General features: G+C 41.7%; 1 protein-coding gene across 2 annotated transcripts in view; it reads right to left on the bottom strand.

Moving 5' to 3' along the window:
• Positions 1-2,852: 2,852 nt before the first annotated feature.
• unc5da (unc-5 netrin receptor Da) overlaps positions 2,853-27,206 on the bottom strand; it is a 260,842-nt gene continuing 236,488 nt past the window's right edge. For both annotated transcript variants that reach the window (XM_069673462.1, XM_069673461.1), the window contains 6 exons: positions 26,722-26,893; positions 21,176-21,406; positions 15,458-15,607; positions 12,543-12,707; positions 12,128-12,306; positions 2,853-5,584 (listed from right to left, as the gene is read on the bottom strand). In XM_069673462.1, coding sequence (XP_069529563.1) covers positions 5,386-5,584; positions 12,128-12,306; positions 12,543-12,707; positions 15,458-15,607; positions 21,176-21,406; positions 26,722-26,893 — 1,096 coding nt within the window. In that variant the 3' untranslated portion in view covers positions 2,853-5,385. The remainder of the gene's footprint in view (positions 5,585-12,127; positions 12,307-12,542; positions 12,708-15,457; positions 15,608-21,175; positions 21,407-26,721; positions 26,894-27,206) is intronic.

The following is a 27,206-nucleotide window of genomic DNA, read 5'->3' as shown; positions in this document are numbered from 1 at the left end:
ATGGCCAGCAGGGGGCGACTGAACCTTTTTCAGACTTGATTTGCTACCTAATTTTACAAATAAGTTATCAGACTCTAGTTTTAAGTCTTTTTCATTACAACATGACTTGATTTGTGATTGACAGGTAGCTACTACAGAGACATGGAGACGGAAAAATGACTTGTTTAGTGTTCGGTTGCACTCTTAAGCTGCTTTCCCACTGGTCAAAAAACCCGCTGACACCCGCTAACACCCAGCATTTTTGCTTCATGGGAAAAGTTACAATCGGCATTCAGACCCGGGTCAAATGACTCTGCAGTAGACCCGGGTAATTATCGCCTCAGCTCTGATCGGCATTGATGGGAACACAAAACCTGTTTCGACACGCTAGTCCGGCGCGATGCTATGCTCCGTCGGTAACTTCTGCGACTCCTTGTCATCTCAGCTACAAATTCTGCCCATCTCTGTCCGAGCAGCGCTCCAACATCGTTCCAAATTTGCCGGAGCCGAGTTTGATAAACAGACTGAGTAATAGATAAAATAAAGACCTAACCACCGTAACATCTTCACTGTTTACTAACCCTGAAATAAATGTGAACAGCTCCGTAGCACATATTACTGCCGAACGCAGTATGGAGTGTGCAGTATGTAGCGTACAGTATTATGCCATTTTCAACACAGCCATTTAGTTTAGGATGCACCTTGCCCCACCTCCAAGCTAGAGCTAGCGTTAGCTGATAGCATAGTTTGCTGACCCCTAGCTCCTCTCCTGCTCCACCATCTCGTCAAAATCTGGTCACTTCTAGCTCCAAAAACCAGCATGTGACGGCCAAAATGCCAAACTAAGGCTTCAAAACATTCACAAATAAACAGTTAATGTCATGGTGGCTGCGTCCACTTCTATATACTGTCTTTTGTTTCTTTAACTTTGACAAAGAAGTTCCAAGTATCTCAAAATTTCTGCTCCAAGAGGTTGGGTGGTGTATGCTAGCTAGCTCCTACAGCAAAGCTGTTGAACTGTGTTGTTGAAGGGACCAAGTGCTCCACTGCTTTTTAAGCTTATTTAGCAGTTATGCTAATTAGAGGAATTAAGAGGTTTCATTAGACTACCTTAAGGCTTGCATTCAGTCAGGATGGTGATAACATTAATCTTGGATTAGCTGTTCGACTGAGAGAAATAACTCTTGAGAGTCTTGGCCCCAAGATGAGCTTAACGAATCTGTAAAGTTAATTAACTGTATACAGTTAGCTCTAAAGCTGTAATTATAAGTTCATTTGTTTATTTAGTAGTTGGACAGAAAAGGAAGCTAAGAGGCCAAAATATCAGTGGCACCGGCTTCTAAGATGTGAGTACAAGTGTTCTTCACCTTGTGTCACGATGAACTAACAATCTTTTGGACTGTGGACATTGTTCACTAATTTCTCACATTTTAGACACAAAGCTAATTGATTGAGGGAGATGCTAATCATTAAATGTACCACAATTTATAGAACAGACACTTTACTTCACTGTCGTATGTTTTATACATGCTTAGGTAAGGTTTCAGTTTGTGTCAGTAGCCTACCTCAGCGCGTGTCAGCTGTAGAAAGGCTTCCATGTGAGTCTGTTTCCTCCACACTGTAAATGTATCCCGAGCTTTGGCCTTTTGCACAGTGACCTTTTCAGCTGATAGCTGAGAATCAGTCCTGTGTTATGGAGGGTTTTCAGTACGTGTGGTGCTCTGTGATCCGTATAGATAGAAAGACAAAATCTAGCTGACAAGAGGACAGCTTTTTGTTATTTCCAGTTTGATTATTTGGCAGTCACGGCTCACTGAAAACTGATTTTCAGCATGTGCAGCTGTTTAAAGTTAGAGCTGTTTCTGTGGTTGGATATCTCAGAATAATTCAGTCAACAGGAATATATTTCGAAACGCAGAACCAGCGTAAGCACACTTAAATTGGTTTCTTTTTTGTAGCTTTGATATGAAACTTGCTAATTAAAGGGCTTGAGAGGAGAGGATTGATACTATTCTTGAACCATTTGTTTAGCATAAGTTAGTGTACTCGGCATAGAAATAGTCCCACACATACCTCCATAAAATCGTTTTACACATCAGGTTTTGTATCAATTAAAGAAACAAAAGAACAAGAAATAATAGGATAACTTTAGCAGTGGATTTTGTTGTCTTTGGACAGAACCAGGCTAGCTGTTTCGCCCTGCTTCCAGTTTTTATGCTAAGCTAAGCTAACTGTAGCTCCATATTTACCATATGAGTGAGGTATCGATCTTCTCGTCTAACTGCCAGCAAGAAAGCGAAAGTAGAGAGCAAGGAAATATGCCTAAATTGAGATTGAAAGCAGCACTTTTTCGATTGGCTGGGGTAACTCTAAGATGTTTCAACTTTTTTAAAGACGCTAAACTGATAAATATGACGGGGGCTGCTGAACCATTTAAAAACTAGTGGGAACAACAGATTTCTTTGAGGGCTTGTTCTCCATCTAAAGGCGCAGGTGTCTAGAGTACTTTTTAGCTTTACAATTGGCAAGTCATTTAATCACCACCAATAAAATGTCAGGCAGAGAAGCCTCTTACTCAAACATCTCAAGTCCTCTGGGTCTTATCCATAAAAAGTGAATACCTCAGCCGTGTCTGGGCTTTTGGCGTGGTTCAAAAGGCCCCACCTCCCAAACCTAGAGAGTGCTTTCCAAGTTCTTTTCCATCTTTCTGAAGATTGGACTTTGTATGGGCCTCTGTTTCATCTTTTTTTTTTGCTTTAGACAGTTTTTAAAGATTTACTGCAGCTGATTTCTCCTCCGTACAGTATGTGGGCTGTCGGGCCTTTCAGGAATTGAATCCATTGAGAAGATGAAAAGAGAGAGCCAACACAGAGTTCAACACAAAGTCACTTTTATTATGTTTAGGGGGCAGGTGGAGCAACTGAATGGAGGGATCGTCCTGATCATGAGGGTATCTTTGTTCAAGAGGATGCTGGCTCTCTCTCGCAGAAGATAAGACAGAGGAGTGGGAGTGAGAGTCGGCTGAGTGTCTCCAAATAATGTCCAAGTACTCGATGATCCGTGTGATCCAGAAAGAAAGAGAAAAGGCAGCTCGAGCAAAGCCACACATCAAAAGTCAAAATTGAAAAATGAAGCAGAAATAAGTCCCAGAGGGTCTTAAAGTACACACCACTTAACCAACAGTTTGCAGTGTTTATAATGTTCTCACTGTCTGTCTGGTTCTAAAGTCACTCATCACACAGCGAGACAGTAATTTACCTCCAAAAGAACCAGAAGTTGATCACTAGACATAAAGGGATGTGGTGCACCTTTAACTGCATTGTCAGGTGCATTGCATTTTACATTGCGGTAACTTCTCTTCTGCAGCCTTTGCTTTGTTAATGAGTTCTGCTAATGGGGTCTATATGCGGGTGTTTCTTAAAATGATATCCATATATATGACATCCCTACCAACATAGCTCTCTTAAATCCGTAAATAAGCGATCTCTTTAAATGTGTTCAGACCAAAAGTGAAGCTTATTTCTGCCTTTTGGTAACACGACCTGGGAATATTCTGCATTCCAGATACATGTCGGAAAACCAAACCTCGTCCTGTCTGGACTCACGACATCACCAGCAGGTGCTCAGTTAATTTCACTGGCTTCTGCAGGAGCTGTGTCTGGATTAACTTTACTGCTGCTTCCAGCAACTTCAGGCTAACCAGTGCCCATTTTAATTACCAGTTAGCTAGGTCAGGCTCCACTTACCTCTGTACCATCATTTCTTGGATGGACACCAACTACCAGCGATTAGTTTCAGCTGCCATGTGCTGGCTCTGATCAGTGGCAGAATCACTGTATCTGGCAAGTCAGATGTAGGCTGCAATCTGGTAAAGTAGAGCAGCATTAACCCCGAATTTACAGATTTCGCTGTGATTTTTGGGTTGGGAAGGATGCCGAAATACCTTCCTCATGATGCTGATTTGTAAAAAGTAAAAAGTTATGCTTTGTTAAGTCTGTCTGAAAAGAATCAGCCAGACAACTTTTAAAACGCTTGTTTTTTTAATGGAGTTTGGTATAAACCATTTCTGATGCAATCTTAAGAGGTCAGAAGAATATCGCTGATGGGCTTTTGTGATGCAGCCTCATGTAAACTGTTGAGTGAATAAGCAAATAATAATAAAGTAATAATCTGGAAGATTTTCATGTAAATAAATGTGTGTTAAGTCTCTATCTATCACCAAATGAGGTAACACAATGCTGATTGAGCCTATGGCCCACTGATGAAAGCCTTTGCATTTGCAGTATATCGTATTTTTATGGACTGGATGTCTGTGGCGACTTTCGTGGAATAAATCACAAGCGGCGCCCAGTTTTCCATCAGCCAGCAGTGGCTGGTCTGCCAGAGAGGGTAGGCGGAGCTAAGCGGCTGCTTTTCCGGTCTCTGCAAGTGTTGCGAGTAAACAGTAATCTACTATGGCTGAACAAACAAAGAAAAGATGGATGACTACAGATACATATTTAAGAGTTACAATTGTAGTGACGTGTCCTCCCGCAATTACTGTATATCCGCATTAGGCGGCGCCCAAGAGAACGATACTGAAATCTTTACGATTGTCAGTTTAAGAATGGTGACTTTTTGCGCAATTCTGCGTCATTTCAGTCTCTGTATCGACTTATCTGGTGATCTCGTCTTGCAGAAATGTAGCTTCGCTCTTGGTCTGAACACACCTTCATACATCCTTACATTGTTTTTAGCATGTAGACATCATCAGATCTTTTTAAATGCTTATCAGAGCGAACAATCATTGTCACTGACCACAAAGTACGGACAAGAAGTTCTGACGAAATTAATATCCAACATTCCTCGCTTCCTGTTTTCTCCTCCATCTCCTGCAGTCACATCAGAGACACGGTGCAGAAAAGAAAAAGAAGCATAAGGGGATCTGGAAAATGAATGACAACATAGTGACGTTACACTAAACATTTTGACAGCCCAGAAGACTGTTTGAGGGCAAGTGCCAGCACATCCGATCCTGGGAAGGTCGCAACACCAGCCAGATTGGCAGTCTGTCTAAAACCCACGCTGCAGAGAGTCCTGATGTTCGTTAATCCTCGTGTCAGGAGTTGACATTTCTCAATCAAAGATGGGTGTGGGATACTTAAACCCCCCTTTTAAAATGTTTTCTTGCAGCCTCTCAATAACACAAACACTTCAGTCCTTCGGCTCCCGACACATTTCCTCTTCTCGCTCGGTTGCTCCTTGATTCCCGTCTGTCTCTATGTGCTGTTCGGTCTAGCAGAGGTGTCCCTTTAGTAACAGTCCAAAATGGAGTCCTCCTCCTCCTCATCAGTAAGCAAGTACACCTGCTCGTCAGTGTTCATGCAGTTAAAGTTCATCATTATCTGATCTGCTGTAGACCTGACCTTACCCAAGGTTAGCGAACTCAGAGTCCCGCTCTTCTCTGCTGCAGCTCAAAGTGGCCGTCCTCGGGGACTGGACCCTGCTGATTTCCTCAAGGGCACTGGCCAGAGAGTCCAGGTCCCCCGAGTCCTGGTGCTGGACTTCCCACAGACTCAGGATCACTGATGACGGGCTCTCCTGACAGGCGAAGTAGCACAGGTTCCTGCAGGCCAAGGAGAGTGTGATATTGTATTAGAGAGGATCAAATGCCTAGGACTGACTGCTGAGAACAAAATGAGACCAACACAGAGATATTTTAAACGGGTGCTCAAGTGAATAAGCGTTTTTTTAGTACTTTTATACACTCATGAGGGGGGCTCAAGAGAGGATTTAAAAAGAATGTGCAAAATCAAAGCAGCAGAGGCAGGCAAACCCACACTTTTTAGTCTCTCGTTTAAAAACACGACGTTTCCCACATCTTATCTTTTTGTTGTCAAAGAGAAATCTCACTGCGGCTGTTTTGTTAATATTACAATTGGGAGTTTTTATATAACTGTTAATCAGAACGGCTGCAAGACATTGTTGTTGCCACACAGCTTGCATGTTCTCCACGTGCATGCGTGGGTTCACTCCGGGCTTCCTTCCACAGTCCAAAGACATCCTCATTAGGTTCATTGGTGACTCTAAAATTGGCCGTAGGTGTAAATGTGAAAGGTTGTCTGTCTCTATGTGTCAGCCCTGTGATTGACTGGCGATCAGTCCAGGTGTAACCCCGCCTCTCGCCCAATGACAGCTGGGATAGTCTCCAGCCCTCCCTATGGTATAGATAATGGATGGGTGGTAATGATAAGTTTTACATTTAAGGGTTGTTGTGTGATTCTTGAAGCGGTCTGTGCTGACGTTGTTGGCCAGGAAATTTCTACTGCCGGACAACATTAATGTGTTTTTGGCCCTTTTAAAGGGGGGGTATTATGCTAATTTCAAGCTTCATATTTCACTCTACCTGTGGAGTAGCTTAGCATAATTTACAGTTACATTTCTTGTCTCTCACACTGGTGCTCTGTGCAGGCCCTCATACAGCCTCTGCCTGAAACGACTCAGTCAGCTCTGTCCCTTTAAGAAACCCCGCCCCTACAAGTCCACTGTCTTCTGATTGGCCAGCTCTCAGAAGCCTGCCGAGAAAAAAACTGTGTGAAACCTGGCGTTCACAGCAGCCTGCAGACTGAGCTGAGAAGCCTGGGGATTACTCCTACATACTTTCACCTACAGATTTGAAACTTCACCCACGTTTAGTCTGGACATTCAACATTGTAAAACTGTTATATGTCTTAAAATGTTAAATGGCAAAATATCCCCTCTTTAATATCTACAATAGATTACTGACAGAGATCTATCAACACAATCGTGTTTATCTAAGTGTTGAGCCTTCTGCAGTTTAATGGCTGCTTCCATTTCTTCCTTTAATAATCCTCATTTTCATAATGTTTATGTATTTATATCTTTCATCACACAGGGGTTTTGCAATAATGTACATATTTCTTTATATAAGTATTGTATAGAATTTGTCTTGGTATCCGGTATGCTATCATACAAGGCACATTCCTCCTCAGAGGGGCGCTGGTTTAGCTTAGTTAGCTTAGAGCAGGCGCCCCATGTGTAGAGGCTACAGTCCTTGACGCACTGATCGCAGGCTCGACTCCCAGTCCACTGATCATTTGGTGCATGTCATCCCCCACTCTCTACTCCCCACATTTCCCGTCCTTCTTCAGCTCTCCTATCAAATATTGGCATTTTATGACTTCTTATAAATCCCATAGCTTGTTTCATTTAAGCTTTACTTCCCCCTTTCCAACATAGCATCTCAAATTTGTAATACAGGTTCTCTGCTACAAGAGTTAGGTCTCAAATCAAGCCTTGATGACATCCCCATATCAGGGGGGGTTATTTGCTTTTTAAAGAAGACATAATACAACTGTTTTCATAGCTGTGTCGGAGCTTTCTCCTAAACTAAACTTCCTGTTTAAAACTCATGGAGGGCCCTTTAAGCTGTCGCAGTGCAGCCTCATGTTCAGTTCTTTTCTACTTCCTTAATTTGAGTATTTTCTGCTTTTCTCTCCATTTTAAAGACTTCTTAGAAACAAGATTTCTTAAACAGGTAGCTCTTGACCTTTTGTCTTAAGGTTAACAACAGTAGATAAGTAGGTTTTAACTGTTTCAGGCTGAGCACATGGTAACTGTATAAAAAACAAGCTTAAAGCCAGATTTCCTTCACAGTGGTCTTCTTCTTCCGCTGTTGTTATAACACCCATCCAACAGAGTGCACTGTTTCATTACAATGGGATTTCCTTTGTCCCCTTCTCCCCTCGTCTCCTCTCTATCCCTCTCTCCCTCCTTGGTATGAAGTCGTCCTCACACATTCAGAGAAATAATTACAAAAATCAGCTTAACCAGGAAGAGACATTCCCATTACATGCTTCTCGGTGTCTTCGACTTTGCTGAAAAACTCTGAAATCCTTTCCTCGGTCACAGATGTTTGTTTTCAGACTCGCTTTAAGTGAAATTCCTTAATCACATAGTTTCTGTCACAGTTTCTTAGTCAACTTTCCCCTCTTATGTTCCTCCAACTGGCAAGAATGAGCGGATACACACACTTAGTACTGCTTTCCCTCAAGAGCTTGACTGCACAGATTTAAGAGTCTTCACAGCTATCAGCATTTGATTATTGACTTCTCTTCTGAAGCGCTAAATAGAGATCAGCCCATTCCAAAACAACGAAAAAAAACCTCCCACTGCCCACGCAAACACTGACCTGGCACCACCTCAGGAGAGTTTAGCCGGGGTCGAAGCGGTGAACACATGCAGAGATGCTGCTAATGAAGAGTGCTAACACGAACACATTTTCTTGCCAGAGGCTGGCCTGTCAGCGGTCTGAGACCTTCCTTCAGATTTCTGCAAAACACGGCATCTTTCTCTCCAGTTATTCTGACTGTGCTGCAGCCCTCGCTCTCTTTTTCTCTCTGTGCATGTATTTCGAGATCTATAATGAAATCAGCAGTGTGGCGTGTTACTGAAGGCTGGTCGGTGATGGAAGATTAGGGCTGACACGGTGCCTAAATTCTAGATTAAAAATAGTATTCAAAGTGGGACAAGGTTTACATACTGGAGAGACCTGAACACGCAGTATTTCCTGCTTTCTAGCCATTATTCTATAACAACACCTGCACAAAAATACTGGTTTATATTTATGAGCTTGTGTAACTCATAGATGACTCAGCAATAAGTAAATGACAACTGAGTATGATAAATAAGGGATTACGCTGGCTGATGTGTTCATTATACTTTAAGAACATGGAGGCCGCTTCAAAGGAGTCCTAATATCCCTAATAACGGACACCTCGAAGTGCGTTATCCTGCTTATCCCCTGGTCACTTACTTTAAGAGAAAAAAAAGACCATTCGGTTATGTTTTCATGTGCTTTGCAATCAAATTTGTTTAACAAGCTATAGCCTTACTTCCCTGGTCTTCACACTCGCAGGGTTCTAATTTAATGGAAGTGTTCACTCAACTTAATAGGACAAATCTTACTTATGACTTGGCAACACGAGACATTTCTAGTCTGCTGAGCTCATAGAATGCTTTGGCTAAGGTATGAGGTACGAAGCTAACAGTATGCTAGCACAATTCAAAGTTAAACAACAACATTAGCTAGCTAACTGAATATTTGTAGTCTGCTCAGCTAATGGCCAGTTAGGCTAAACTATTAGCCAGAAAGCTAACTCCATGCTGGCAACATTAATAGTCAATAACATTAGGTTGAGTTGACATACTGTAAATTTAATTTGACAACAACAACAACAACAACAACAACAAGGCTAGCTAGCAAACCAGTCAAGCCATCATCCCCAGACCTATATCAAGATTTCACAAAAATATGACAGGCCATGTGTAGTGTTTTCACCACAAGCAATAACTCTGTTCACGCCTTAGGGTATGACTAATACATGAAAAACTCATTAACTCAAAACAAATGCCATGGAAATGTTGTTCACAACTTAAGTTAATGGGACAAATCTTAGATAAGTTCCCTCGGCTCATAGAACACTTTGGCTAGGCTATTAGCCAGAAAGCTAACTGTATCCTAGCAAGATTACTAGTCAAACACACTGCATACAGTTGACATACAGTCAATATAAAGTGGCATTATGTTTCACAACATGACTAGCTAGCTAACCAGTCATGTCATTTTGCCCCAATCATCAAAAAATCACCAAAAAATGATCTGCAAAAACTAAATATTTTCACAAGTATTAACTTTCTGGTCACACCTGAGGCATCAACTAATACTTGAATCAATCAATACTCTCTCATAAGGTTCTAATGTAACTGAAATGTTATTCACTTCCACAGTAAAATAGGATGGATCTCTGATATGACAACAGGGGGTATTTCTAGTCTGCCCAACTAAAAACAATTTAAATTTGGCTATGCTGTTAGCCAGAAAGCTAACTGTATGCCAGCAAGATAAACAGTTAATAAAATTGATTAGGGTGAAATAATGTAAATATAATTTGACAGTATGATAACAACATGACATAGCTAGCTAACCAACCATGTCATTTCCCTAAATCTATATCAAGATTTCACAAAAAACATGACATGTTTACTGTTTTCTCAAAAGCAATAACTCCCTGTTTCCCTGGACACATCGGAGGGTTTGACTAATACCTGAAACAATCAATACCCTCTTATAAGGTTCTAATGTAACAGAAATGCTGTTCACTAAAAATGATGGATCTCTGATATGAATTAGCAACAGGGGATATTTCTAGTCTGCTGAGTTTATAAACAATTTGGCTCAGCCTCTAGACACTAGAAAGCTAACTGTATGCTAGCAAGACTCATAGTTTATTAACAAAGATAAGGTTGACTTAAAGTAAATATAATTTGATAGTGTGTTCAACAACATGACTGACCTGCTAACCAGCTATGTTATGGTCCCCAAACCTCTATCAAGATTTCACAAACAAGTGTTGGCCATGTGTACCGTTTGCTGCAAAACTTTCCATTAGCAATAACTTCCCCGGTCACATTTGAAGGTTTGACTAACACCTGGAATAATCAATACCATCTCATAAGGTTCTAATTTAATGAAAATGTTGGTCACTACTACAGTAAAAAGGATGGATCTCTAATATGACGTGGAGACAGGGGACATCTAGTCTGCTCTGCCAATGTAAATTTGGCTCAGCTATTAGCTAGAGAGCAAAGAGTATGTTAAAAAGAGTCACAGATAATAACATTGATTAGGATGAAATAAAGTAAATAATTTGACAGATAACACAACATAGCTAGCTAACCATGTCATTTCCCCTAAATCTATAACAAGATTTCACAACTGGCCATGTTTACTGTTTTAACAAGAATCAATAACTCAGTTTCCCTGGACACATCGGAGGATTTGACTAATACCTGAAAAAATCAATACTCTCTCATGAGGTTCCAATGTAATAAAAACAGGAAGGATCTCTGATATGACTTGGCAACAGTGGATATTTCTGTTCTGCTCAGCTAAAAAACACTTTGGCTCAGCTACTTGACAGAAAGCTAACTGTATGTAGAAAGCTAACTGTAAGCTAGCAAGTGAACAACAAGTGGTTGACAAACAGTAAATATAATTTGACAGAATGTTTAACAACATGACTGGCCTGCTAACAGCCAAGTCATCACCCCCAAACCTATATTAAGATTTCATTAAAAAATGATAAGCAGTAAATCTGTTTCCCTGGTTACACCTGAGGGATTAACTACTACAAAACAATCAATACCACCTCATAAAGTTCTAATGTAATGGAAATGCTGTTCACTTCTACAGTGAAAAGGATCTCTGATACGACTAGGCAACAGGGGATATTTCTTGTCTGCTCAGCTAGTAAACAATTCAGCTAAGCTACTTGCTAGAAAGCTAACTGTATGCTAGCAACATACATAGTCAATAACATAAAGTTGAGTTGACATACAGTACATTTAATTTGATTTTGATTTAATTTACCTACAGTAAGGGTTTGACTAATACCTGAAACACTCAGTATAATCTCATAAGGTTTTAATGTAATGGAAATAGGATGTCTGCTCAGCTAATAAACAATTTGGCTCAGCTACCAGCCAGAACGCTAACTGTATGCAGAAAGCTAACTGTATGCTAGCAAGTCAATAACATGCGGTTACCATACATAATATCAATAATATAATTTGGTAGTATGTTTAACAACAAGAAAAGCTAGCTAACCAGCAATGTCAATGTGCCCAAATCCACTGAAGGACGACGCTCACTGTTGAAAAGAAGAAATCTTTCACTGTTTTCTTTTCAGCTTCTCTTTGTTTAGCATCGCAGTCACCAAAGTTGTCATAAGAGGTTAAAAGAAATGTTGAAGTCTCTCATTGTTGTAACTAGATATTAGCTAGTGAACGGATTGCCTACATTGAAAACATAGGCTATGACTGAGTCCAGACGGACAGATAGTTTCAGTATATTACTTAAATGTCCGTTATAAGGAATTAACCGATACCCGGCAGCCAATCAGAATCGAGTATACGCCCAGATCATGGTAAATAATCTGTAATAAAACCTGAACCTGAACAAAACACACCAGCTGCTTCATATATACCGCATGAGCTTGTGTAACTTATGAATGACTCAGCAATAAGTAAATGACAACCGTGCACTGTATAGAATGAAATGTTGGTTTCAGAGTGCTATAACTCATACCTGTCAATGTGCAGCTTTTGAGCCAGGAGCTGCCAGTCCTTCCCCTTGGCATTAGCGGTGTCAAAGGTGGCGCTGATCCGCTGACGGATGGACAGGGGGATTTTAAAGGCCCTTGACCCTGTCTGAGAGGTGATGGTGCAGTCTGACTGTGTGAAAAAAGGAACCACTCCCTTTTCATTCTGGGGGAAAAGACAGGTGTTAGCTTGGCACTACAGGCAGCTGAAAATCTCAATATGAAGACAAGGACAAGGACTTATCAAGACTATTTTGTAATCTATACATGAAAAAGCTCCCTGAGAGGCTCATTAAGCAAGCTCTTGAATCAAATCAAGAGTTATTCAGTGTAATACAAGAAGCTATTACCAAGCCGCATGACTACCCACACAGGGAGCACACACACTCTCTGCTTTCTCACCTCCACCACAGACGTGTAGACCTGGAGTATCTGCTCCTCGCCTTTGACCTGCCGGACGCTGATCTTGCAGGAGAGCTGCGACGAGGAGTGGCTGTAGCGCTCCAGAGAGAAGGCACACTGCAGGGGACGCTGGTTACTGGCCCACACCTGAGAAAAGGAGAACTCCTGCAGAGCGGAGGACGGACGGAGGAGAGGGCGGACAGGGAGAACGATGAAAGGATTAGGCAGAGGAGACATTAAGCCCCCGCTAAAGACGCTCCCTCGCTTGAATCCTGCTTCGCCACCCACTTTGCTGTTTACATGATTAATTAAGAGTGAATGAGGGGCCTCTTTAGACAATCAATGGTATTACCTAATCAAGCAGTTTACCCGTTAGACACCAACATTTACAGCCCTGTTAACATCTGAAGAAGCTTGAGTCATTAGTGGGAAAGGGAATTAAATTAGACATGATTTTACTTTCTGAGAAATAATTAAGACACTTTATCTTACTTTTGCCTTCAACCCTGCAGCATGGCTTGTCCGACATGCTCTCATTAGGTCGAAAATATTACAGACCAAAGCCCACATTATGAGCAGAAATAGCCTATGTAATCACATGAAATCATCATATGAAGGGCTTTAAAAAGCCTACAGCACAAGCTACAGAGTTTCCTATCGATATTAAGCACTTTATTGGCTTGTTGTGTTGTCTTTTCCAAATTCTGATACTCCAAAAATGCCCTGCTTATTATTGTACAGTCTAATCTGTAACATCAAGAACACTAATGTGATTATGGAATTAGGACACAGACGCCTTAATTTACCTAATCTGCACTGCACATCCTCTAAAAGTTGCAGCTGAAAAATAGCAAAAAAGTAACAGAGGTTTGGTGTAGAATGGAAATCCAAAAGACCAATTTTGTCTCCCATTTCTAACTACTGTGTGACCCAGACAGTGGCGCTGTGAGAACAGGTCAAAAACACTGTTTTACCGGTGATTCATCCTCTCTTCAGATCCATCAGACAGGAGGATGGCTACTTGTAAAAGCCTCTTTAAGGTAAGAGAAGTGTCTGACTGGAAGCCTGCAGACATCTTCCCCCTGTAGGACCCTCGACTCGCATCTTGGCTCCTCCCATTCTCCCCCAAAAAAACCCTTGTTGGTATTCTGGAGGCGCTATGGTGGGCTAATTCTGCTAATAGGATGTCTCTTCTGGGCTAAACATCATAGGGCAGAGCTGAACATGCAGCATGCAGACCCCTAGGATGATGTGTGTGTGTGTGTGCATGTGTGTGTGCCTGGTAGTCATAATTAATATTGTAAAGGGGGAGTGTGTGGGTGAGATAGCTAGCCTCAGTGATCTCCTGCTGTGCCCTTGCTGCTGTCCTCTGCGGCAGCTTTGATGTGACCAAGTAAGTGAAAGGGAAACTGGGAGTGGAGAGACAGTGGTAATGGAGGAGCTAAATACTGTACAGTATATGAGAGGTGGATGTAGCCATAGTGAAGTTGCACATTGGTTTGTTTAGAGTTAGAGAGCGCCATCTTGTTTTTCGGGTGACCTTATTTGGACGAGAGGATTGAAATACATTGCTCAAGTGACGTCTTATCAATCACAGGTGACTGCACCCTTGAGAATATCCTGCTGCAGTGTATATTTAACTCCTAATGGGACCATAATTAACAAACTGAACATCATGCTTTTCTTAAGAAGACTTGAAACAAGCGATTAAGACCTGAAACTCCTTAAAAGAATGTTTATGAAGGTAGTAAATCAAGTGAAAAGTAGGCGTATTTCACATAGACTTCCATGTAATCTTTTTGCAACCTAGCAGTCGCCCCCTGCTGGCTGTTAGAAAGAATGCAAGTATGGTTTCTTCTAATACAGAAGTCCATGCTTAACACATCCTACTGCATGTTTCCAGTCTTTATGCTAAGCTAAGCTAACTCGCTAGCTTCATAATATCTATACTGAGAGGATAGCATATAAAATATTCTTGTCTAACTCTTAAGGTGGTGATACTCGTATCCACTTTTACATCAACAGTCAGTGTTGACTGTACACTTTTATATAGAAAAAGGTCAACCTCCTCTGATCAGGAAATGTCAGATCAACAGCGACCTCCTGTGGTCAACATAGAGAATTACATCAGAAATGCTCCAGTCACAGGGAAGATTTTGGGTCATGAGAAAAATTTTCATACAAGCCCAGTGGACCGAGGAGAAGGAACTAATTGATTATTAACTAAAAACACATGAGATGTTTTTTTGCCATGAAATTTGTCAGTGAGCAGATTTGTATCAGATCGTTTGAGCTAGCTTAAATTGCGGTCGTACTAGGAGTTGCTATGGTGACGCCATAGTTGTCTGAACTGAAACGGAGGAGTACAGAGAGCCTTGTGTCCCATAGGCCTGTTGCCCTGTGTCTCATCATGTTGCTTGTTGATGTTCACGTTGCCTGTTGATGTTGATGAAAAGTTGATACGTGTATCCCCACCTTTAGCAAGAATGGGAATAATATTCCACGTGGAAGATAAGATAATTCTTTATTGATCCCAAGGGGGGAAATTCAGTACAAATTTTTGTGGCCCCTGTTGAGTCTTTGGAGCATGCCAGCACTCCTCTTTGGGAGTGCTGAGGAGGCTGAGCTGAGATGCAAGTATAGCAAACCTGCTTGTTGCTTTACAATTATTAATTAGAGCCTGACCGATATATCAGTCAGCCGATATTATCATAATATGGGCCTATAAGATGTGTTGATATTTGTGTATATATTTTCCAATATGTGCCGATATAAAAACTTAATTTCCAAACATATAACACAAAAAAACAGTGTTTGGGTTGATTTAGAAATGGTGGTTAGTTTGTCCCGCAGAGCGACTGCATTGACTGCAGAACAAGCAGTTTTTACACTGACTGACACAAACAACCACGTACCTGGCAGGTGGTGAAAGGCTTGATGCTCCAGAGTAACTGTGGGACGTCCTGGATGGACACCTGGAGGCTGAAAGTGTTCCCCCGGAACAGCATCATTTTGGGCTCCTCCAGCAGCCGGCCGCCCCTGCTGCGCTCGCCCACCGCAACCTCCTGATGAGGAGGAGAACCAGCGTGGGTTGTTTTTCCAGAGGTGGGTAGAGGGAGTTAGGGAAGGAGAGATAAAAGGTAGATGTTTTTTCAGTGGTTGATAGACTGATAGACGTGTATCAAGCCAGGGCTCACAGGTACAACACACAGCTTTTAGTGGGCAGCAAAACGTTTCTGTTGATTCATAATTCACAGGCGTGTACAAGAAGCCTGCATCCTCTCACACCGACACATCTGAGCTTAATTATAACGGTTTATTTAGAATGAAGAATTTTAATTTGCATATTAATTAAACGTCGCATAATTTGACAGTTAATTTAATCTTTTTAAGGTGATTTTTGACACTAAAATGTCTTATAATTTTCATAATTTGAGGATTATTTCTCTTTTGTTTCGTGTGTTTTGGGCTCATGAAGGCAAGCACATCGAGTGGAGTATTATGTGATCTATGGAGGAAAAAGTCGAAAGACTCATTGACAATGAAACAATCATTAGTTGCAGCCCTTATCTACCAAGTTCTGTGGCTATGTACCAATTTTTTTGATGAAATCTTTCAAGATAAAACATTTACCGTAACATTCGGTGTGTAAGAGGCACTTTTAATACAGTTTTTTCATCGAAAAAGTGGGCTGCATCCTATAAACCTGTTTATATCTTTCATCACACAGGGGTTTTACAATAGTTTACATATTTTTTATATAATTAGGATACATAATTTGTCTATGAAGCAAATTTCTCCACAATTAAGTACTGTAATATTCGGTGCACTTTTAACACATTTTTTCATCTTAAAAGTGGACTGTGTCCTATATACCAGTGCAACCAATATATCAGTATAAAATGCAGAGAGAGGTATGTTATTGTTTATTGAGTGTTTTACCCAGACGATGGAGCTTTAATCTAGCTAAAGCTTCGTCACAGACATGCTCCGTTATGATCGCCAGTGCAGCCGCCATCCTCACAACAATCAACGTTATTGTAGGCTGAGCTCCACTACAGCAACGGGAGCTAACAGGAGTGCAAACTCCACATGGTAAAAACAGATGGTAGGCTAGAATTTGTGTGTTTTAAATGTGTTTCAATGAATACAGTGAAATTGCATTGAAATAACTTGTATACAAGTTTTTTTTCATATTTAATTAAGCAATATCACACTGTGATTTGGTCGTAGGCACAAGGCCGCAGGCAACAGATTGTTTTTTGCTCCACTGACTCAACTAGTTCCACAACTTAACTGAAACTGGACTGTTGTTGCCAAGCAACCCAAACCTCCTCCTGCAGTCTACAGGTGACCACAGATCAGCTGTTTTTAATCATGTACATTAATCTGTTTTCATTTATAAAGCATCCTATATGGTTCATCCTCCAATGTCCTTAATAAACTCCATTACATTCAGAACTCTGCTGCCCGCCTCCTCACCTACTCCTGCTCCCGTGAACACATCACCCCTGTCCTCCAGGAACTCCACTGGCTCCCTGTTCCTCAACGCGTCCAGATCAAAGCCTCCTTCTCACCCACAAAGCCCTCCATAACCAGGCCCCTTCATATCTCACAGACCTCCCTCCCGCAGCCTCCGCTCCTGTGATGCAAACCTCCTCTCTCCGCCACACAGAACCAAGCACCGAACCTGGGGTGAGAGAGCTCTCTCCATAGCTGCCCCCTCCCTCTGGAACTCTCGACCCCAACACATCCGAGACTGTACCGACCTGACTTCCTTCAAATCTCTGATCAAGACACTCACATAGTTCCTCTTATTGAGTTTCTTTTTCTGTTCTTATTTTGTTTCCTGATGATGTTTTTTATTATGTAAAGTGACTTTGAGAACCATGAAAAGCGCTATACAAATAAAATGTATTATTATTATTATTATTAACCAGTGAAATAAGAGTCTGCTGTGTGATTCAGAGGTACCACCTCGGTCAATGTAAACATACACAGTCGGCTGTGATGTTATTTAACAGTATTCAGAACACCTGGCTGAGGCGGAGTGATACACAGAGTGAAAATTCCCAGTGATGTTGTTCTCTATATCGCCACTCCTTTTTCTCCCTCTGGGATACCCACGAAAACAACCTGTGTCTCATATTTTGGTGCGACCTATATTCCAGATTTTACGGTACCTTAATTCAATTTCAGTATTGGTAACTTCCTCCAATTACAAAAACAGGAAATCCATGTAAACTCCCCCCTGTAAGGCCCCGCGAAAGCTCCAATAAACGTCCAAATAAGACCCACAAATCCCCACAAAAATACAAATGAAAACAAAGGAACATTAAACGTTGAATACGCTCTAGAAGCTGTCAGTCACTGTTACGCTGGTTTAAGCCATGTGTGCGCGCTGCTGGAGAGCCTCCGCTTTTATCTGCCACTGCTCTTTGCACATTTCGGAGAAACCCAGCAACCATGAGGTAAAAAAAAAATCATCTCTAAACTAACAATAAAAGCAGGGTGGAACACTGCGTTTTTAAGCTTCCAAATGCATCCAGCATGATTGAACCTCAAAAAGTTGAAAAGCTCAACAGCAGCCGCCCCCCCCCAGGAGCCACCGCTGCTCACAACTCGTGACCAAACACAAAACAGATCAAACCGACTGACTGCGGGAGCGACAAACCGGCTCTGCTGGAGCCGCACAATTGGATAAAGAGAGCAGCCAGAACTGTCGGGCGGACATATTGGTTGAACACATGAACAGAGGGAAAAATCAAAACAGAACTCTTGTGTCAATATTATACTTCTGGCTCCCTGCTCCGTGATATTGTAATATTTCCGGATCCATGGAAAACAATAACATCTGTGAGCATGTGTTGTGCGTGTTTGTGTTTACATTTGGTGTGTCTGGGGAACGCAGGGAGGGGTTAGGGGTGTGAGTCCTGTATGCACGGTGCTTATCCTGTCAGTCTCCCGGCGCGCAGAGGGGGGAAATGCAAAGCATACAGGCTGTCTTGAACCTGATCAATTCTGTTCCAAGCTCACAGGGGAAATTAATTGTCGTATGGAGCACAAACAAAAGCCAACAAAAAGGAGCAAATGAGCAAATAACCACGTCTGACTGATGGAGAGGTGGAGTGGATTGGCTCTTGGCAGCTACGTCCAATTTCTCTTTGTCCACATGCAGCTTTACCTTTAAAAGGAAGCCAAAAGGGGAGCAGGGTTAGTGGCTGAGCAGGAAGGACCTGCACTACTAAAACTGTGTGTGGTTAATTAAGACAGGGACCAAACTACTCCTGTAAAAAAAGTACTTTTTGGCTGCAGAACGCTTGAACAAAAAGAGGTGTGTTCATGCCCACGCTGTGAGGACAAGGCCAAACCTTTAAACAGAGCACCACAGTGATGAACCCAGGCTGCGTCTCCGATTGAGTCCCACTTTAACGTGTTCAAATGCTTGTCATGTGGAATGCAATGCAGAAACACGTTTAATTAACAGAGAGCAAATTAAATTACGCAAAGAAAGGGCAGGGAAGCAACCTTGGAGCATCTGTTGTCTTTGTAATTAAAAGTCCCTCTTTGTCTGCTAGTCATCAAGCATCTCCCAGTGGCAATGTTACTGAGCAGGCAGATCTTCAGTGATGCACAAAAAACCTCAGACAGCAATTCTTCCAGGCAAAAAACCACCAGCCGCATCCTCCAAACCCTTCCAATTAAAATTTCTTATATCGCATATTTAGATCACATTATTCTGATTCAGTCGGAGGCTCAGTCGCTCGGCCAATCTGTCCATCGCTTCCCTCCGGACGCATGTATATGAAGACGTATGGAGAAGACGCCATGAAGTTTCTAATTAATGACTAGCGTTCCTCTCGTGACATCATGACACTGACATTTGGAGTTTCGAGACAAATGTCAGAACAGCTATTAGATGATGGATTGCCATGTAATTTGGTACAGACATTCATAACCAGCTCAAGATGAACAGTAATAACACTGACAATCCTTTAATTAGAGCCTGACCGATATATCAGTAGGCCGATATTACCGCCGGATACGGGCCTATAAGGTACAGTATATCGATTTTCCAATATTTGCCAATATAACAACATATAATGCAGAAAACAGTGCTGTGGGTGATTTAGAAACAGTGCCAATATGTTGTTTGTCCATCAGAGCGCTATGACGCTACAGCTAAGCATTAGCTCTCAGCGGCTATAAAGCTATAGTTATATAGATATAATAAATTGGTTTCAATACATTTATGTTTTCAACTTTCTGATTAAAGTCATATTGGTGCAAAATTCTTGAAGAATTGGTCTAATTTAGTTCCAGCTGAAAAAGTCATTCTCTCAGCCATATTGGTAATCAGTGTGTTTTCCACTCTGAAATTGGTCTCTAATAGTCGGGCTCTACTTTTCATCTAGTGCATTCATCTTTTTTTTTTCTATTTCACTTTGTCCAATAATTTGTTGTTTGACCAAACTGCTTAAAATCCAGTCAGCCTCAGCTAGGCTCTGTTTATAGGGCTAATTTGCAAACGTTAGCATGCTAACACCTTAAGCTAGGATGGGTCAGAACAGAAATTTGAAGCTTAATCCAAAAGGCAGCTGGATTGATTGAAGCTCAGTTGCCTTTTGGATTAAAGGGCCAGTTCGCAGATTTTCAACCTCAGTCCTATCATGCTATTATGGGGAGCTAATGCCATTATGGTAGAAACATAATGCCTTTGGAGGACGCGATCCGCTTCTCCAAAGGGCCCTGGTAAAAACTCGCGTTTTACGTAGCCAGGGAGCTCGCTAAACTACACTTCCTCAATCTAGGACGCCCGCCTCCGATGTCGCGCCTCGTTCACGATCAGGTTTGAAATATAGACTGCAGACCTGAAGATTTTTTAGACGGTCCACCGGTATATTCTCGTCGTATTTCCGATTCTGTACCGCTCTGAGCCGTTGTCTGCAGCGGAAACGATAGTATTTCACTCCAGCTTCTCTCGCTGGGCCGTTCCTTTCAGAGGGAGGCGCGCAATGCACGCTGGGTGTTGTAGGAATGTAGAATGGGCGAAACCACGAGCTGTTTGTACGACTTTCTCCACAGCTATGGCGCCAATTTCAAATATTATTGCTTCTATCGATTGCAGAGAACGCCAGCTTTGACTGACAGCGGCTTTTTCCAGGGGCGGATTGCTCCTTTAAGCTTTGAATTATCATGACTTGGATTACTGAGAACGGTAAAGATTTCTTGGTACACATTATCACTGGGGATTTTTTTCCTTCCTTATTGCACAAAACAGATTTTTGTCCAGTTGTATAAAAAGATATGTTTTATGACTTATCAGGTATACATAGGACGTTTTCAAAAAGAGTATTTAACTATAGGCAAATGACATCTCAACTAACAACACTGAATCATCCCTGGTTCATCATTCTTGCCTTCTATGCCACTCAGAAAAATAGAGGAAAAGCATCTTTGCAATGGCACACCTGGTCTACCGTTACAGGTAGATCTTATGAAGTTATGTTAAACTAATACAACCATGCACTATGTTATTTGGGCCATACCAATTTGGTTGTAAAGACACTGAAATTATATCACTTCTTCCTGTTTTAAAAAGGTGTATATCCGCCCCTTCCCCCACACTCTACCTGAAATGCGTGGGGCGTGTCGTCCACACAGTAGACCCTGAGGGTGAAGCCCAGAGAGTTGCTGTTATCCGGACTACCGAACACCGCCAGCCTCAGACGCTTGGCTGCCTCCTGGTTCAGAGGCTCCCCCACCAGGGCGTAGCGACCCGGATGCTCCAGCAGCACGTGGCACCTCTGGGCCTCCAGCAGACAGTAGCAGGACGTGCTCTCCTCGTCCACTGACATCACTTCCTTTGGAGGGAGGAGACATCAGGAGAGAGTGCGTTAAGGTTTGGAGCCAAAAATAGTTCATTCATTCAGGGTTAAGAACAGGTCAGTGTCTGAATGCTTGCTTGCTAATTTTAATTAGCTCGGAGCTGATTTCTGATGATTAACATTACTGCTGAGTATTTGTTTGCAGCACAAACCGAAAGCAACAAACTATTCAGCCTGTGTTAAGTGAGTCTGTGCTTCTCAAACATTATCTATAATATAACGCCTTTGAAATACTTTGATATACCATGAATGCCTTTAGCTATTACTGCAGGAAAAAACAGCCAGGTTCAATACAGCCCTGCACAATCAGCGTCTGATTTACTCAATAACAACCTTGTAACAGAAAAACATTTGCTGCGCTGGCCTTATGCAACTGTTGGCTAATTTGTCCCTTTGGAAAGAGCACAAAGCCCGGGGACAGATGAGCCGTACAACGCTTTCTTTCTCATGGCCCAGCAGGTCACGGCGGATGGCTTTCCAACGAGTCTGCTCGTGTTCAAGGTTTCTGCCTTCTGATTGTTGATAAAGTTTGCTTTATGTAAATAATATTACAAAGAGTACAGTCTAGACCGGATCTATGTGTTCAGAGTAATTACTTTTGTTGCGAGCTGGCGCTGTATAAACAAAATGAATTGATCGATGTTGACTTTACGGCATTTTGTCGGCTCAGTGTTTTGCTTTCTTCCCTTTTCTTTCTCCGTATTTTCGATGTATTGCCACATCGTTTCACACAGGAATTCAACGAACGTAATCTTGAACATGATAGCATTTGCAGCAGCAGTTAATGCCTTACAGCAGGTAAAGGTAGCATTGACAACAGGAATATAACATTTAAAACATAGTTGAACTTAACCCAGTGAGCATTTTTCTGTTGAAAAACCGGTTTGATTTTTTCACCGGCTATTTGAAGACAACGATTAAAAGTTTATGTTTAGACCGGCTTTCACCTGCTTCTGTCACAAGATTCATCACACATTCACACACAGCACATAGCCGCTAAAATGATTGTACTAGCGAGCAGTGCATCACAGTCACCAACGAAAAACAAAAAGTAATATATGGATGAAGTTGGATTAGATCCCATGATAGCCACACTCTGGTCAAGCACTCCTAACTGTTGCCCCATGACATCTTCTAGCTATCACTTGCCCGTCAGGTATTAACGAACTATGGTTGAAAACAGGGTGACGTTTGGTCCTGATTTCACCATGTTTTCAACCAAATTTCAACTCCCGCTCGGTGCTCACTGGGAAATTGATTTTTGTATGAAAAATATAATGTGTTGAAATTACATTTTTGTGTTGACCGGATTTGACCCACCGCTGGAAAATGACTTGAGAAAAGCTGCTACAGTCATCACTCTCGTCACCCTTTCAACGCTATAACTAACAGATTGTCAAAATGAGTTAACGTGTTTCTGACACGTTGATGATGAAGGTTTAAATTTGATCTGAGACGTTCGGACCTGATTTCACCCTGTTTTCAACCAAATGTCAACGTTGAAATCCCAGTTAGTGCTCACTGGGAATTTTTATTAATAATAAAACATTTTATGTATTATGCTTCCTTTTTTTTTTTTTAAACGTGGGTGAAGACATGCACCAAATGAAGAGCAGACCTGGAGTCTAACCTGTTCTCAGTGTGTCGAGGACTGTCGCCTCTGTAAAAGGGGCGCCTGCTCTACCTACTGAGCTAAACCAGCGCCCTGATAACTAACATTTTTTACATCTACATTTTAAAACATCTTAAGCATCCCCTTCAGTAAGCAGAACTGCATTTGACAAACACTGATGTGAATAATGCTCCTTGTTAAAGATCTTATATATCTCGTAGACCTGAAGGAAGATACCCATAAAGAAAATGCAACAAAGATTTGTGACGAGCCACGAGCGGCCTTTTCCTGTGAATTCATGAAGTGACTGAATCGTATTAAGACACAGACAGTAAACTGGAGACTGTCCCTCGTACACACACTCAGGATGAGGAACTGTGTGAAGCTGAACGAGGGCCAGATGAATAATCACACATCTCGCTAAACAGATGGGGATACAGTAACACTGACAAAACGGATTAGCGGGGTGAAGTCGTATCCGATGGCCAATTGCTCATCATCTTGTGCTCAATCCGCCCCAAATCACCTCTGAGACAGAGCTGTGACCCGCGGGTCCCCTCTGCATATGGCCTGGCTGAGGCATAAAGAAGCAATGTGGGGTAATTTAGTGGCCCACGGATTCCTAAACCTGCCCCATTAGCGCTGCGGCGGACATGAAGGATCTCCATGACATAGCTCATCCCCGCCAGGCGGCTGGGGAGAAATGATGGAGTCAAACTCGAGCGGTACAAAAGTGCAAGCTTTAATGGGGATGGAACTGAGAGGCTGACGGAGCGAGAGAGAAGGGAAGGAAGAAGAAAGAGGGGGAGAAAGACCTCCATCTCCCATTATATTACTAATTCCAGAGATTAGCTTCTGAGTGAGCATCCTTCCTGAGATAAAGGGCTCATTATTTCACTGTGACAGAGACGGGTCACAGCGCTACATTTTCTTAGAGAACATCTCCTCGCCTTCTCTCTCTGAACCCCTCCTGTCTCCCTGTCTGTCTCCTCCATTCTCCCCTTTTCTGTTGGCATATAGTTCCCATCAGTGACAGTCTTTTGATAGCTCCCTTTTGTGCAACACGGCTGCTGGCAAATTACATCTGTGTAAATGTCACACAGACTGAAGGGACCAGGCTGGGAGGAAGCCACCGGCCCTCCAAGGTCACACAAACTCGACGACTCGGGGGTCAATCCGCCTCGATGAGGTCCCCAAAGCTTCTTGATGAGGTTAGTTAAATATTAAAAGAGCATCTTAGATATGTCGACTCTGCCGAGGCTGGGCGAGATAATGGATAGAGGGTGTTTGGATTGAAGTCAGATGTCTGAACAAGTCTCAGAGAGACTGGAGAGCAGCTCTGCGGGGCAGGGTTGAAGGACTTTACAGAGGTGTTATTTTACCGAGAGAGCTATTTGCGAGAAAAAGAAGCTCACAGCAGCGATCACAAAGATAGCACTACACTGTATTTATAGACATGGAGTCTTGAATCTTTTAAAGAGCGCACACTTCGCAGATTTTGACCTCAAAGCTCAAACTGAGGTCTCAGAATGGAACGAGGTACTTCGAGTCGTTAAAATCTCTGAGATATGATATTTAACACAGCTAAAAAGCTAATACAGGGACACTGTTTCAACTACAATTTGTTCTTAAGACTGATTCTGTGTGAATTACACTTGTTTCTATATATAGGAATTATACTGTAGGTCTAGGGCTGACCAGTAATAGTCAACCAGCTCATCCCAGAAACCCACCCTGGGTAATGTTTGCCTGTGACGCAGGGTCAGTGTCCAGATAAGTTTAAGTTTAGGTTGTCAAAAGGGTCGTTCTTTAAGAGTGAGAACTGCAAGGGCTAGTTATAGCTGCTACGAGCCATGCTAAAGCTAACTGAAGCAGTCTGAAGAAACCGGACGATTTCAAACAATGTTTTGGAGGACTGAAGCGGAATAGGGAACAGTACGCTAACCAAAGTATCACTGAAGGTTTGTCATGCGAACCTCTCTTTGGTAACACTAAGGGGGAGACAGGGGAGGGACTAACAAAATGTTTATTCTCCTCACTGGTTGTTCCGACACAGTCTGAATCATTAACACTTTTGCTGTTAGCATTGTGGATCCAGGCAGCTCATTGGTAAAATATTAAGGCTCATTATTACAGTCCATTTTAAGTGTTTACTATATTAATTACTTTGCCAGCATTGGAACTCAACCCATTTTCTGATACCTCCCCAAAAATATATTTACATGATAAAACATATATTGTATTTTATATTATTCGGAGGTAACTAAATGTGTGCAACATAGTCCAAGACAAATTTTCCCACAGGGACAATACAGTGTATCGCATCGCGTTTTATCGTATCGTACTGTATCATGTTGTGTCGTATCGTATCGTATCGTACTGTATGGTATCGTACTGTATCGTATCGTATCATACTGTATCGTATCATACTGTATCATATCCTACTGTATCGTATCGTACTGTATCGTACCGTATCGTACTGTATCGTATCATACTGTATCATATCCTACTGTATCGTATCGTACCGTATCATACACTATCTTTTATCTTATTGTATCGTATTGCACTGTATCATATTGTATCATATTGTATCATATCTGTACCATGTCGTATCATGTTGTATCGTATCGTGTCGTATTGTATCCTTTCGTGCTGTAATGTATTGTATCAAATTCTATCGTACTGTATCATATTAACTGTGCAGACAGTAGCTGTCCAATGGCTTGAATGAATGACTACTAGTCGATTAGGTAATCTTTAGTTTGGGCAGCCGTATGTATGTCTGTGTTTAATCCCTGGCTCGATACAAACTACACGATTACATCACATTTGATACCAAGAGATTTTCAGAATGGAAATTTAATTAAGATGAAAATAATTGTGTCAATAATTGGCTCTATCTTTTTGGCTGATAGTATTTTCTGTAACTCACATAAATCCAAATTCTAACTGTACATATCCACACACAGCAGCCACAGTCACAGAGGTGAAACATATTCTCTGATGCATTCATCTGTAGTACAGAAAGTGCAACACTTATTCTGAGTAATTCTGCAAGTGCTCCTGTTACAACACGGTTGTACCCTGAAAAGTTAACACAGCATAATAAAACCATAGAGGCCATTTTTAAACCATTCCCATATTGCAGACATAGATGCTCAATAATAAACAACAAAAACAAACAGAGGAAATGAGCAGAATGTTGAAACATATTTGTCTTTGTACTCATTGTAATGTAAATTGTGTTTGTTGTGTTCAAAAATTCATTAACAGCTGAATGCAGAATTCACAGAGTCATAAAAGAGGAATGCTTTAAAATACCATTATCATCTTATCAAGTGGAAAAAGAAATGAATGTTTCAGTGACTAATAGCAGTCATTTGCATTTGCTCTGACATTTCTTTTGGATGTATGTCAGCATGAGGTAGAGCTTGAAAGGCTGAATTTTTATGCAGAATGACGAATCCGAGCTGGCAACCCTGAAATCGGCTCCGTGCTCGCATGACTACACTGCAGGATGAAAATGTTCATCAAAGCAAGTTGTAGCAGTTTTATCGCCGCGTATTGATATTCTGGTCGCCTGATGAAAGTCGTGTGTTTGCACTGGTTACCGTTCTGCGCTGATGTCACAGCAGAGAAGCCTCATAATTACAGCCGAAGTTAATACGAAAATGCTCACCTCCCACTTGTTGTCCTGTATTTGTCTCCTTAGCCGAATGGTCCAGTTTTCAGGCGCGACCTCGGCACAATGGGCGATGGTCATGGCTATAGGACAGGACAGGTCGAGGCCGGGGGGGCCGTACGTGACGGCGGGGCTCAGAAAGATCTCTGGACCGTCCTCGGACACAGAACTGCACACAAAGAGTGAAAGTAAAAGCACATATTAAAACAGAAAAATCACATGGTATCACAATTTTATGAGGAAATTAAAGGGATTTTCAGTTTTTTTGAAGCAGAGTCGAATGCGATACTTATCAATCTACCTCTTGTTTGTACAGAAACCTGATTAATCATATTTATCTCAGCACCTTTTACACCTTTTATTGCATTGTTGTCTGTTGTCTCCTGTCTACAAGCTTTGTTGTTGTATTTATTTATATAGAAATAAGTAATTTATATAGATGTGTTTATGTGCAATTCTTAATGTATTCATATCTATAAGCC

Source organism: Semicossyphus pulcher, unplaced genomic scaffold (assembly GCF_022749685.1).
Source record: "Semicossyphus pulcher isolate SPU_LCO1_2020_fin unplaced genomic scaffold, fSemPul1.0.p SCAF_22, whole genome shotgun sequence".
NCBI lineage: Eukaryota > Metazoa > Chordata > Actinopteri > Labriformes > Labridae > Semicossyphus > Semicossyphus pulcher.
The sequence above is the reverse complement of the archived record's forward strand: the minus strand, read 5'-3'. Positions and strand labels throughout refer to the sequence as shown.